Below are 13,364 nucleotides of genomic sequence, written 5' to 3'. Positions count from 1 at the left end.
CTGGATGGTGCACCTGTGCCTCTTGGGTGACTGAAAACGCTGGGATTTGACACTGACAGGCCAAACTGCTTCTGTGCATGTAGCCTTAAACCCTGTACACATGCACCGATTGTTGGCCAACCGATCGGCCGTCTTTTGTCCAGTGTTGTTGTGTTGGTTGAAATGTGCTCTAGACTGCACACGAATTTTGTCGGCCAACAACAACCAACTGCAGAAGTGATGTCATTTCTTCTCTGAGCATGCCCAGTCTTGCTCAACTGATTTTTGTCGGCCGAAATCTGTACTGACTGAGGAACAATCGGCCGTTCTGCTGACGGCCAACAAAAATTTTATAGCCTGCACACCAGATTTTGTTCGCCCGAAAAGTCGCAGTCGGTTGTCGGAATCATCATACTAACAAGCCGATAATCGGCCAACAATCACTACGTGTGTACGGGGCTTTAGACAAGTGGTTAACATTATACATCAAGAGAAGATATAGTTCTTGCTGCATATTTATCAAAACATTCTAAAAACTATCCTTGTTTTCATATTAGACCACATGGAGTGTTTATTATCTATATGTTAAACTGACCCCTATGCAGTAACTGTATGGAGAGAGGTGTTTGTTTAAAATGCAGTATTTTAATTGGAGCCTTTCAGATGACAGTATTGCCATCTTTTCACTTATAACAATAATTATAAACTGTATTCATGAATTAAACAATCTATTTGCAATGCTAGGGGGTCCAGTGTTCTTCTCTATCTTATATACCCACGTTACATGAACCAGACCAGCAACCTGTCAACTCTGGCTGGTGTTTTCTGGAGTACTTGCATGGTGAGAACTCATGGGGACTGCTTAGCTGCACATAACCCTGTGCTGAATACACAAATACACAGGCTCTAGTACTAAACATATTCAGTCATGTGAGTATTACCACATAACAATTAGAATCTGACAAACTGGAGATTGGTTGATGCTAAAATTTATCAACCAGGTGGCTTTAGACTATATAGTCGAGCAAAACATGGTAAATCTGCAGACACGGGACTCAAATTAGAACAGTATAAACTACACAAGTCTGATTTACTCTAGAAAATAAGCCAAGTACCTGGTCCAGCAAAGTTTCTGAGAGGGTCATCCCCCATCACCCAGCCATTGTGAGCCATGAAGTAGCATGCTTTGTCTTGCTGGTGCATTAGTGGTTCCTCCTCTTCCAAAGACATTTTTCCAAATGGGAAAGTGAAGTATCTGTAAACAATAACAATATGTGTTTCCATATCTACTATATACCTTTCCCTAAATAATCTCAGTGCATTCACATTAGAAAACTGGATATTGTACTATACGCAAGAAGTTGATTTACCAGAACTGGGTAGTGCAAAATCTGGGGCAGCTCTGCATAGAAACCAATCAGCTTCCAGGTTGTTTTGTCAAAGCCTAATTGAACAACCTGTAGTTAGAAGCTGATTGGCTACCATTCACAGCTGCATCAGATTTTGCACTTTCCAGTTTTAGTAAATCAACCCCACAGTATAACATCATGCATAGGGCTTGTTTATCTTTTCATTTTGGATGATGAGGTATGAATGACATGAGCTCCTGCCCCAAATGTGGGGAACAGGTTGCAACGCCCACTGTCTCTGGTCCTGTTCCCTGATCTTAACATTCTGGAGACAAATAACTAATTATATAGCAGATGTTTGTGGGAATGCCATGGATTCAGATTCATTGCAATTAATATTTAGTTACTGTGACAGGAGACTGTAACCATTGTCTTTCCTATCTGTTATGGTTAGTAGTATCGGAAATAATATGGAATCCTGTTCTATGATTTATTCTGTATATTGTTGTTTGATGACATACTGTGGGGTTGAATTACTAGGAGTGGAAAGTCTGGTGCAGCTCTGCATAGAAACCAATCAGCTTCCAATTATTTTTTATTTTTTTTGTCAAAGGATGATTGAACAAGCAGGTTTAAGCTAATTGGCTACCATGCACAGCTGCATCAGATTTTGCACTCTCCCATTTCAGAAAATTACCCCTGAATGTGCAATTTTACATTCTATACTCCTTCTGTACTTTCTCATAAAAATGTGCATTAACTGAAAACATAGTGTTTTAAAGCTACTTTTTTCGGTACAAACTATAACAAAAACATAAATTTTATAAATAAAATACAAGTAAATAAAATCTCAATGCTTTGTTATAAAAATATTTTCTGTCATGAAATAAAAGCAAATACAACATTATTTCCTAATCTTTTACATTAAAGGGTTGATTTACTAAAGGCAAATAACCTTTGCGGCTTGTAAAGTGCAGTTTCACTCTGCAAGAGCAGTTGCTCCAGAGCTTAGTAAATGAGCAGAAGCTTTGCTGACTTTTATCGTCCAATCATGTGCAAGCAAAAATGCTGTTTCTTTAATTTTCCTTGGACGTAATTGGGTATTCTTTGTAAACTAAAACTTTACCTCATTTACTAAGCCCCTGGACCAACTGCGCTTGCAGAGTGCAGACTTTGCAAAGTGCATTTTGTTTTGCCTTTAGTAAATCAACCCCTAAGTTGTTTCTGAGGATGTGCAGTATATACATATACTTGGACTTGACAGCTAATTTGCGGAGTAACTCCACTTTTGTTGAGGGAATCATCCTCTGGGTGATCTATGTACATTGGGAGGATTTTAACAAACCTTGTTGTAGATTTCTATCTTTTGTCATTCTAAAGAAATTGCTGTTTGTGTCCATGTACAGAGTGAGTCTGTATGGGAGTTTTAATGAGGAAAGCTGCTGGATCTACATCCCTTTAAATTTGAATTTAACATTCAATTACAATTTGACTTGTGTCGCAATTGTATATGCCATATTATTTGTTTTTTGCTCATTTTTTTTTTCCCACGAAAAGTGGAGTTACACTTTAAGGGACAGCTTACCTGGTGACTATAGGATCCTTCTTTGTTATGGCTCCAAGCTTTGGGCCATTATTTGCTAGACGGTCATAAGTCACGGTCCCCAAAATGCAGTTTACGGCCTAAATAAAGAAAATTCGATATTGCAGTATATAACATGCAAATTCTGTGCCTGATTCATCAAGCTGTGATATGTGATACTGAATACTAACGGTGTTATTTGGCAATATCATCAAATGTCATAATATTGAGTGATTCTTTAAAGAGCTATTCAGAGAGAGTGGGGAGAACTTGCAGGGTTTTCTGCCGGTATGTGCGCTTTATACTGGATAACAGCTTTTTTTGAGTTACCAAATCCATAGCACTTAATACCACCAGGACTGTACAGAACCCTGAGGTACCTGAACTTTATACTTAGGCTAAGGCTTGGGTTCCTGTGCGATTCACATGTAGTTCTGTGCAGTGCCATTTCAGCCCATGTATTTTTGCATGCACTGCTTTTAGAACTGCAGTGCAGCCAGATCACATGGTACTTTTGTACCATGTTATCCGGTGCAGGCAAACGTAGTGTGTTTTCAACCTGTGTTTGGGGTGTTGTTAACTTTGCACTGAAGCCCGCTACAGATCACAAGGGTAGTGTGGTTTTAATAAGGTGCAGGAAACACACACGGAATTGGGGTTTCCCTTACAGCACAGGTGTCAGACACAAGGCCCGCGGGCCGAATCCGGCCCTCAAGGCCATTTCATGTGGTCCTTGCACCTCTCTTGCAGCTGCAGGAGAGCTCCAGCCCTCTTCTGGTCCTCCTCCAGACCCAGTACGTTTTGCTTTTCAGCAATGCCTACAGCTTCTTCCCAGCAACAGCACAAGATAAGGGAATGCACTGTGATGTAATGGAAGGTGGGGGACTCAATTTCTGAGGGTGGGGAGGCTCTTGACATCTTATGTAAGAGTAGGGGATGCTCTGGACATCTAGTCTTACAGATACAACCGGCCCTTTTGAGGGCAATAATAATGCTGATGCTTGACAGTTATTGACAGGTTAAATTTTAGGGTTTAGGTGTTAGAGTAGAAATATAGACAAAACTTTTTTTTTTTTTGGCTAGAGTAAGGGAGGGTTTTAACCCCTGCCAGTTTTTTTTTTTTTTGCACCATTTGCGTCCCATTTCAGAGATTTCCCTTCTTTTGTCCCATAGCCAAAGAGGAAATGAGATGAAATCCCTACAAATGAAGGGAATCCTTGGGGACCCCCAGGTCACCAAAGGTAGTGTCCCCATTAGAAGATTTCCCCTCTATTACTTTTCTGGGGACAACTCAAAATTTGGGATTTTGTTTTATTTTCACTTTCAATGATCATAGTAAACAGACCAAATAGAGAGGGTGAATCTCCTTAACGGGGGCACAGACAGCAATAAAAACTGACAAGCATTTTTATCCCTCTCCATTCTATCCAAAACTAAATAAAAAGTTTTGTCTTTAGTTATACTATAATCTTCAGGGTTAGGTTAGGCATTTAGGTTAGGGTGAAGACAAGGTTTGGGTTAGTGTTCACTGTTGATATGAAGAGTTAGATTAAAGTGGAAGTTCAATCAAACACTAAGTATACCCAAATCTACTCATATCCCCATTCTAAGCCTATTCCATCTACCCTGTTAAGGAAAGATCTGTATACTTACCTATGCTAATGGAGTTCCAGTCTGGTCACGTGACTGGGCCCCAGTGTCGGCTTCAGTGAAGAGAAGAAATCGCTGCCAACAGCTGCAGAGCCTGGGAGATTATGTCACCTATAGGCTTACTATGGGGTATCCATTGTCAGTTGTCCCCCCCCTCTACACTGAAGCCGGTGCTTGGAGCCGATCATGTGACCAGACCGGAGAGCCCTCAGAGTAAGCAAGTAACTTACCTAGGTAACTGCAGCATAACAAAACTCATACCTTGAGAGTTATAACATACACATAATGTCAATTATATATTGTAAATGGCAAACATGACTGACTAAATATAGAAAGTTTTCTATAAACACTGTTGCCATTCTCTTTAAGGATATAGTGAGAGTGTCTCTGTGAAAGTCCCTTAGCCCATCTATACTCACTTTGCTAGCCCTTCCCTACTGATCCTTCCCCCATTGCAGCCAGTGACACTACCTGACACTTCTTGGTATGGGGGAGCATGTGACCTCCTTCCCTGTGACAGTGCTTGACCATAACAATCAATCATGACATTGGTGATTTCAATGCCAAATGCGACAGAGGAAGGAGCGGTGATGGAATACAGGCAAGGGGGTCAGGGGCTTCATTGCTGAGTAACAGTAAATTTGCCCTTCAGCGTCTCTTTAATTTAAAATACTGCATAAAATAAAAGAGAAACTGCTTTAACCACTTGCCGAACAGCAGTCGTAGTTTTACTGCGGCAGGTCAGGTCTGTTACGTGAAACAATATACATGTACGTCGCTTTGTGTAGCAGTTAGTGTGGGCGCACACGTGCCGATTAACTAGAGGGGGAGCCAATCAGCAGGTCCGGGGGCCGCGATGTCCACCGGGCACCCGGGATCGCTCCCCATGGAGACAGAACAGCGGTCTGCCGATGTAAACAGGGCAGACCGCTGTTCTGTCAGTGATGAACACAGTAATCCTGTGTCCCTCCTATTTAGGAGCACAGATCTCTGTGTTCACCCAGTAAGCCCTACTCCCCACAGTTAGAAAACACCCCCTAGGCACACATTTAACCCTTTGATCGCCCCTGGTGTTAACCCCTTCTCTGCCAGTGTCATTAGTACAGTAACAGTGCATATTTTTAGCACTGATTACTGTAGTAATGTCCATGGTCCCCCCCAATAGTGTCTAAAATGTCAGTTAGGTGTCCGATCTGTCTGCCGAAATGTCGCAGTCCTGCTAAAAAATCGCTGATCGCCGCCATTACTAGTAAAAACAAATAAAAATGACATAAATCTTTCCCCCAGTTTGTAGACGCGATAACTAAACCAATCAATGTACACTTATTGGGATTTTTTTTTACCAAAAATATGTAGCAGAATACATATTGGCCTAAAATGAGAACAAAAAAATTGATTTTTAAATTTTTTTTTATTGGGAATGTTTTATAGCCGAAAGTAAAAAATATTGTTTTTTTTCAGAATTGTCACAATTGTTTGTTTATAGGGCAAAAAATAAAAATTGCAGAGGTGATCAAATGCCACCAAAAGAAAGCTTTATTTGTGGGGAAAAAAAGGACATCAATTTTATTTGGGTACAGCATTGCATGACCGCGCAATTGTCAGTTAAATTAACACAGTGCCTAATCGCAAAAAACTGCCTGGTCATTAAGGGGGTAAAACCTTCCGGTCCTTAAGTGGTGAAGGAATTCATGGTGGAAAGAAAATGAATCCAGTAATAAGTGGTTTAAAGATATGCATTATACCTGTTCATGGTGGAAGGTAACCTGTTTGTGCTTCTCAGCATTAAGTTCTTCAAGCCTCTTGCGGAACCAGTTACAGCATTCCTCAATGGCAGCAGGTCCATTACTGTAGGGGTAAACAAAGTACACAAACTTAAATTTTTAGCACACTTGGCGGAATTCACAAAGGGTGTTCGATACACCCTTTAGAATTCCATTCGGGAACAGCACCAAAAGCGTCAATATCTTTCAGAAGCAGGCACAAGAATCTATCACTGCCTACACTGGACACTCGTACCTCAGTGCACTACCTCTCTCCAAAAACCACTGTGCCTGTACCACTGGCAGACAAATGGCTGAGGAGTTTTATACTAGGAATGGGCGGAGCCTGGTGTGGAACTGAGAGACTAGTCATTAATTGTTGTTAATCAGTCCAATAGAGGCTTTTGAATCCACCTACTGCCATGCCCTGTCAATCAAAAGTAAAGCAGACCTGATGGGGAACTAGTCTCAGTTCCCCATCGGCCAGTCATTTTGCCAAATATGGGCATTGCCATTTGGTTATGACATCCCCTGTATCCCTGGCCCATTTGCTTGCATTTAGCTGACATGGGGTGGAGGATACAGCACTGTGCAAAAAGCTGTCAAATAAAAAAGACAGCTTCCAAGCAAACCACAGCCCACTTTGAGTAATGGCATACCAACATGAACCAGCTCAGAGCCGGTCTTGATTACTGCCAGTTTCCTGAGAACTGGTGGTGATTCTTTAGGAATCGGATGCTTCCCCAGATTGTGTTTCTACTGTATTTTCTACTGAAACCCATACAACGGCAAATATAGAAGATGCCACTGCTGACCTCATGTTAGATGCCGGACTATCAGGCTATAAACCTTTGGCTTTGGTACTAACTGAGCACCTGAACTATGCAGATAAGGAGTTCTCATTACTTTTCCATTTCACTTGCTGTACACGTTTTCTGGATGAATGAATGAGAACCTATTCTCAGATCAGCAATACCTCCAACTTTCTTATAGGCACAATGATGAGAAGTGGACTTTGAGAAACTAGTCTGACTCTTACCTATGTGGTATGAATGTGCTGAGGGCTGTTTCCATATCCACTGTGGAACCAAACCGCTTGAATTGTGGGTCCTGAATGATCACTAGGTTTTTTGGGTCTGCTTTTGATCCTTTCTTCTGGGCACCTGAAACATATATCAAACACTTTTAAGACTGGAATGTGTGATTACATATCTGTGAGCTCCCAAAAGTAATATTTGGGTAACATTCATTTAGTAACTGTACATTAAATGTAAACAAACACGCTCTCTCATATTGGTTACTTTCTACCCAACACCTATACTATCTAGTACGTCTAACACTTCCTAAATAACTATTACTAATAAATCCCAATCCACTGTTTTATTGTAGAAATGTATAGTGGATATACACACACATATACCACAAGGAAAGGTGTGACAAAAATTTAGCACCACACCTATCCTACTAATATTTTAATGTGTAATGAAGTTGTGGCTCTTAGGGCTCTTTCGCAAGGGGCAGACTCCACCAGCAGATCTGCCTGCTCAGTGGAGGATCTGCAAGCTGATCCATGCTGAGCTGGCGGATGACAGGTCCATGTCCACTCCACTTATACAGAGATCTGCCAGACGGATGGTTTTTGGCAGAACCAGATTGAATGTCGGACGGTGTAAATGGACATGTCTGCTTACATCAGCTGTTCCTTAGAGGGCAATGGATGGTCCAACTGGGTCCCCTTAAAAATTGACAGATGGACCCCAATCAGTCTGCCCATGTGAAAGGGGCCTTACTCAAAAAACTGGAGTAGACCAAGTCATGGAATGGAATGGGTGTAGTTATTTCTACTCATTGATTCTGTTTAGTCCTAACGGAACAGTAAAAGTATTCTCAGACATTGGATAACTAGAACTAGCTACTGCTGAATTCTATTAGCAAACTAGTATTAAACTGATTTTTAAATTGTATTTCTTGTCTGAGGTTTACAACCACTTTAAAGTGGAATTCCAGGCTATTCTTAACTATGCTTAAACCTGCTGCTACCCCTTTCTAAATTCTATTCTAATTTCCCTGTAAAAGAAGTTGCTTCTTATCTATTTTGAGGGCACTTCTATCCAGCAGTGTGATCAGCTCCCAGCGGCGGCTTCAGGGGAGAGAAGGGACAACCGAAAATGGATGCCCCATAGAAAGCCTATAGATGACGTCACTGCAGAGGCATATTAGCCATTGTGATCGCTCCTCTCCCCTGAAGCCGACCGCTGGGGGGGCTCATGTGACCAAAGTAGAGCACTCTGAGAATAGGTAAGTATAAGGCAACCCATACATAAATCAGTTTTTTTTTTAGATCAGCCAGAGGGTTGAAGTAAAAACTGACTTGATTCCCCAATCCACACGATGTGGATGGGGAAATTCTTCCTGCTGAGCCATTTTTTTCTGATGGCGGAGAGACGCTGTCAGAATACACTGATCAGCGCTGCCGGCTATAGCCTGCAGTCCTGATCGCCCAGCAAAAAATTTAATAGGGAGGTAGTACAGAAGTCAAATGGTAAAACCCACTTCTGTACAACCACCCTGCCAATACATGGATCGAAATTCAAGTAGTTCTTGCTAAACCGGCTGAATTTCGATTCATGTATAGCCGATTTAAACATTTTTCTTTCACAGAGTAATTAGGATAGGATTTAGAAGGGGGGTTGGCACAGGTTTCAGTATTGTTAGGAAAAGCCTGGAATTCAACTTTATTACCTGTGGCCAACCTAAATAGGCATCTCTTTGGTAAGCAAGTGTTTTCAATGTGTTCTACCAACAATTCACATATAACTGTGTCTCCAGCCTGAAGGGATCTTTCCTGTCTACTTACTACCAGGGATACTGTGTGGCATACCAGAGGCAAGCAGAGTTCTAAATTGTTCCAGAGCTTTAGCCACATTGATCTGGTAAAACTCCCATAACTTGAGCTTGGGGTAGATCTCCTCCCATATGATGCCACGAATACTCTGCGGAGAAAAAAGAAAAAGGTGTCCAACACATATAGGTCTTCACACATTGGTCTTATTTTTCTTAGTGAGGTTGATTTACTAAAGTTAATAGACTATTCACTTTGCAAGGGATGATGCCCCAGCGACTAGTGAATTAATATATCTACACATCCTTTTTTTGAAAATTTCTTTTTGTTGAAAAATTGAGATGTATAGGTACAAAACATAGCCTTTGGGCATTCCCCGGCTGATACATAAAACATAGAACTACTAATAACACCTCCTATTATAGAACCCCCAAAAAACACACCTTCCATACATCTCACTCTGTCATTCTCTTATAAAATCACTTCAAGGGTTGATGAATTATAAGTAGATTACTGTTCCCTCTCAACCATCAGGATAATGTATCGGAAGAATATTAACTTGTGTTTAGTATCCTACCTGAACAAATGTAATGGGAGTCCCTACAGAGGAATAAATTTGTTCATATCATAAACTAAACCTTATCGGGGGGGGGGATGAATTCAGTCTATGGACTCGTGATCATCTGTTGTACACTCCCAATCTGTCCACAAGTGCCAGACCTTCTCAAAATTCCTAGGGCAACCCCGGGACAAATAGGTAGCTTTGTAAAGGGGTACAGTTAGATTCGATTAGGGGCTGTATCTGATTTGCACGTGAGCACTATCGCCTTCCTGGCATAAAATAATTGAGACCCAAGAGAGTATGCATTGCCCTACTAACGGCCAGAGAGTTAACTAACCCCAGGAGGCAAACACCAACTTTTACAGGGACCTGTATAGTAGTTAGGGTAGATATAAACTGGGTCTCGCTACACATAAATGAGTATTCTTTGCAAAGTGAAAATTAACCCCAGAATGTCTAGGATCTAAATCTAAACAAGAACATTGCATACATGAAGGGATGGGTATAATGCTACACAAGGCTCAGCTCTAAATGACCAATCACATGAAATAACAGATTGCTTTCAGTTACACAGCAATTATAAGGACTAAAACAGTGATCATCACTTGTGCACAAAATTATTTCACTAATGGCTTCATTCTGTAGGTACCGGTAAATGTCTGTTTTAGTAGCCCTTACTATAAATAAAATTACTTTTCCAAATGATCCCTTGATCCAGATTTAATATGTAAAAGCCAGTTAACGTGTAAAGTCAAATTTAATTTTACATAGAAAGTGGAATTTTACAACCTCTGTCAATTTTTTTACTGTTTCCGTTCCAGCTGGGGAGATTCACCCTCTCTACTGGTCCTGGTGACCACTGTCTCCAATACAGAAAGTTATGGGAAATCCAAAACGTTGGAGTTGTCACAGGAAGTGGAATAGGGGAGAAATCTTCCAATGAGGAAACCTGTTCTAGTGACAGTTCCTACATCCTGTTCTGTCCCTGGCAGAAGAAACCATGAAAAATCTCCCCAACAATAAAAAGACTAAGGCCCCTTTCACGCATACGGTCTGTTCAGTTCATCAGTTCAGTCACATCAAAATGTATCAGTTTTCCATCCGTTTTTCATCCATTTTTCTTCCGTTTTTCATCCGTTTTTTGTCAGTTGTCATCCGTTTTTCATCAGTTGTTATCTGTTTTTCATCCGTTTTTTGTCAGTTGTTATCTGTTTTTCATCCATTGTCGTCAGTTTTTCATCCGTTGTCATCAGTTTTTCATCCGTTGTCATCCGTTTTTCATCCGTTGTCATCCGTTTTTCGTCCGATTCATTTTTTTGACGGATGAAAAATAGGGCATTCATCCGTTCAAAAAAACAGACATTGACGGAAGCGGATGAAAACGGATGTTAACTGATGATCATCCGTTGTCATCTGTTTTTACATAGAGATACATTGATGTCCGTTTTTCATTCGTCAACGGATGGATGAAAAACTGACAAACAGACAGCATGTGTGAAAGGGGCCTAATTATCTTTGGCATACCTGGCCATTAGGGGGGCCTTGGGAGCTGAAAGGGGTGAAGTCAACGCACTCCTCACAGGAAAGTGTACGTCATTTCAGTTGACTATAGCATCCGCTTACACATTTTTTCCTCACGTTTTGTGAAAGGTTTACTTTAAAGAGAACTACTTCTCTCATACTACTTTGAGGTTTCTAAAGCAAAACTTTGGTGAAAATTGTCCCTTCCATTCTAGAGTGGTGATGGGTTAAAACTTTTTTCAGACTATTTTGCCATCTGTGTCCCCAAAATGATTGGGCTGGTGTTGGGGCTTAATCTATTCACTAAATCCACTAAATATGTGGCTGCTTCCATCACAGCTCGATTACACAGGTGTTTTAACTTTATAACTGCAGAATGAAAATGAGTACAATATGAAGTTGCTGACCATAGAAACCATGCAGTCCCCACTGTATAGGATGCAATTCAACATACACTTAATAAGTGAATGCAGACTATATTTTACAGTATTTTCAATGTACATGGCTAGTAAATCTTTACACCAGGATTGTCAACATGTAGGATCTTGTACATACTATTTCAGATACAGGGGTTAATTTACTAAAACTGGAGAGTGCAAAATCTGGTGCAGCTCTGTACAGCAGCCAATCAGCTTTTAACGTCAGCTTGTTCAAAAAAAATCTGGTTTCTATGCAGAGCTGCACTAAATTGCACACTCTCCAGTTTTAGTAAATCAAACCCACAGATTTCACTTTTCCTATTGCATTTGGACATGCCCACATTCTTGCAGAGCTGCTCAATATGCATTAGCTTAAACTCACAGGAGGCATGCCTAGAAGATCACACTTCGGTCCTGAGAGCTGACTCAAAGCTGGTCTGCGGGTCAGGTAAATAAACGGACTCAAAGCTGGTCCTGCCAGCAGTACATTTCCATTCATACAGCAGGCCATGTCAATCACAACACTGTAGTTTATTTCTAACACCCTGGCATCACAAAGTTCGCTTCAAGATACAGCTTCATCCAATCTAAAATGTTGAACCAAAGTGAACATAGGGGGAATATAAAAAAAAGCAAGGAACCTAGATTTATAAAAGCTAATGGATCAGATACCAGTGTAGCTTCCATATATCATCTGTAGCTCCATCTGCTGATGTCAATGTATTTATAACTTCAGGATACACAGGCCTAAAATATATGACTAGCAGTTTTGACTGAAGATTTCTTCTTTATTTTTTATGGTAAAGGCTAAAAATAAATTACATTTTTATTAAAATTTAGGGGGAGATTTACTAAAACTGGTGCACTCAGAATCTGGTGCAGCTGTGCACAGTAGACAATCAGCTTCTAACATCAGCTTGTTCAATTAAGCTTTGACAATATAGCCTGGAAGCTGATTGGTTTCCATGCAGAGCTGCATCAGATTTTGCACTCTCCAATTTTAGCAAGTCAACCCCATTGTGTTTAAACATTATGTATTTTGTATGGAGCCAGAAGGTTGGGCTCTAGACACCTTTTTCACGTGTTCTACATTCTCCTTATTAGTGACTCATCTCACCCTTTCCTCTTCCTTTTAGACTATTCAAATGGCTCTAATTTTTAGTTGACACAGAGATTATGCAGTGAGCCGATGGAAGGTGCAACACACTTGCTGTACACAGTTTATTTCAACAATAGCAGTCCGACAAAGCAAACTTTGCAGGGAATAGCAAGTTTTACTTTTGACCCTTTGCATTAGCTCATACGCACATTCACATAGCATTAAGGGGGCTATGTGAATGTGCATATGGGCTAATGCAAGGGGTCAAACGTAAAACTGTTGCTATTCCCTGTAGTTTACTTTGTCCGACTGGCATTTTTTTTATCTAGAAATAAACTGTGTACAGCCAAGTGTATTGCACCTTCCATCGCCTCACTGCTTAGCCTGAAAATTAACAGGTTGTTGTACTCTTTTGTTACGTTTTATAGCCAAAGAATATTAAAGAGGAAGTAAACCATCCTCTGTAACTTGTACCTATAAGTAAGCCTATGATAAGGCTTACCTATAGGTACTGTAAATATCTCCTAAACCTGTACCGTTTAGGAGATATTTACTTTGCATGCAGCCAGTGACAACACTGGCGCATGCGCTCTGAAGG

General features: G+C 40.7%; 1 protein-coding gene across 6 annotated transcripts in view; it reads right to left on the bottom strand.

Annotated features, from left to right (window-relative positions):
* AGL (amylo-alpha-1,6-glucosidase and 4-alpha-glucanotransferase) overlaps positions 1–13,364 on the bottom strand; it is a 170,558-nt gene that overhangs the window by 64,577 nt on the left and 92,617 nt on the right. For 4 of the 6 annotated variants that reach the window (XM_082265874.1, XM_082265872.1, XM_082265873.1 and 1 more), the window contains exons 7-11: positions 9,181–9,316; positions 7,363–7,486; positions 6,306–6,408; positions 2,914–3,011; positions 1,095–1,234 (exon numbers count right to left, since the gene is read on the bottom strand). In XM_082265874.1, coding sequence (XP_082122000.1) covers positions 1,095–1,234; positions 2,914–3,011; positions 6,306–6,408; positions 7,363–7,486; positions 9,181–9,316 — 601 coding nt within the window. The remainder of the gene's footprint in view (positions 1–1,094; positions 1,235–2,913; positions 3,012–6,305; positions 6,409–7,362; positions 7,487–9,180; positions 9,317–13,364) is intronic. The other 2 variants (XM_082265876.1, XM_082265877.1) reach the window with 1 other exon arrangement.

This window comes from Pelophylax lessonae, assembly GCF_965119305.1.
Source record: "Pelophylax lessonae genome assembly, chromosome: 8".
Classification (NCBI taxonomy): domain Eukaryota; kingdom Metazoa; phylum Chordata; class Amphibia; order Anura; family Ranidae; genus Pelophylax; species Pelophylax lessonae.
The sequence above is the reverse complement of the archived record's forward strand: the minus strand, read 5'-3'. Positions and strand labels throughout refer to the sequence as shown.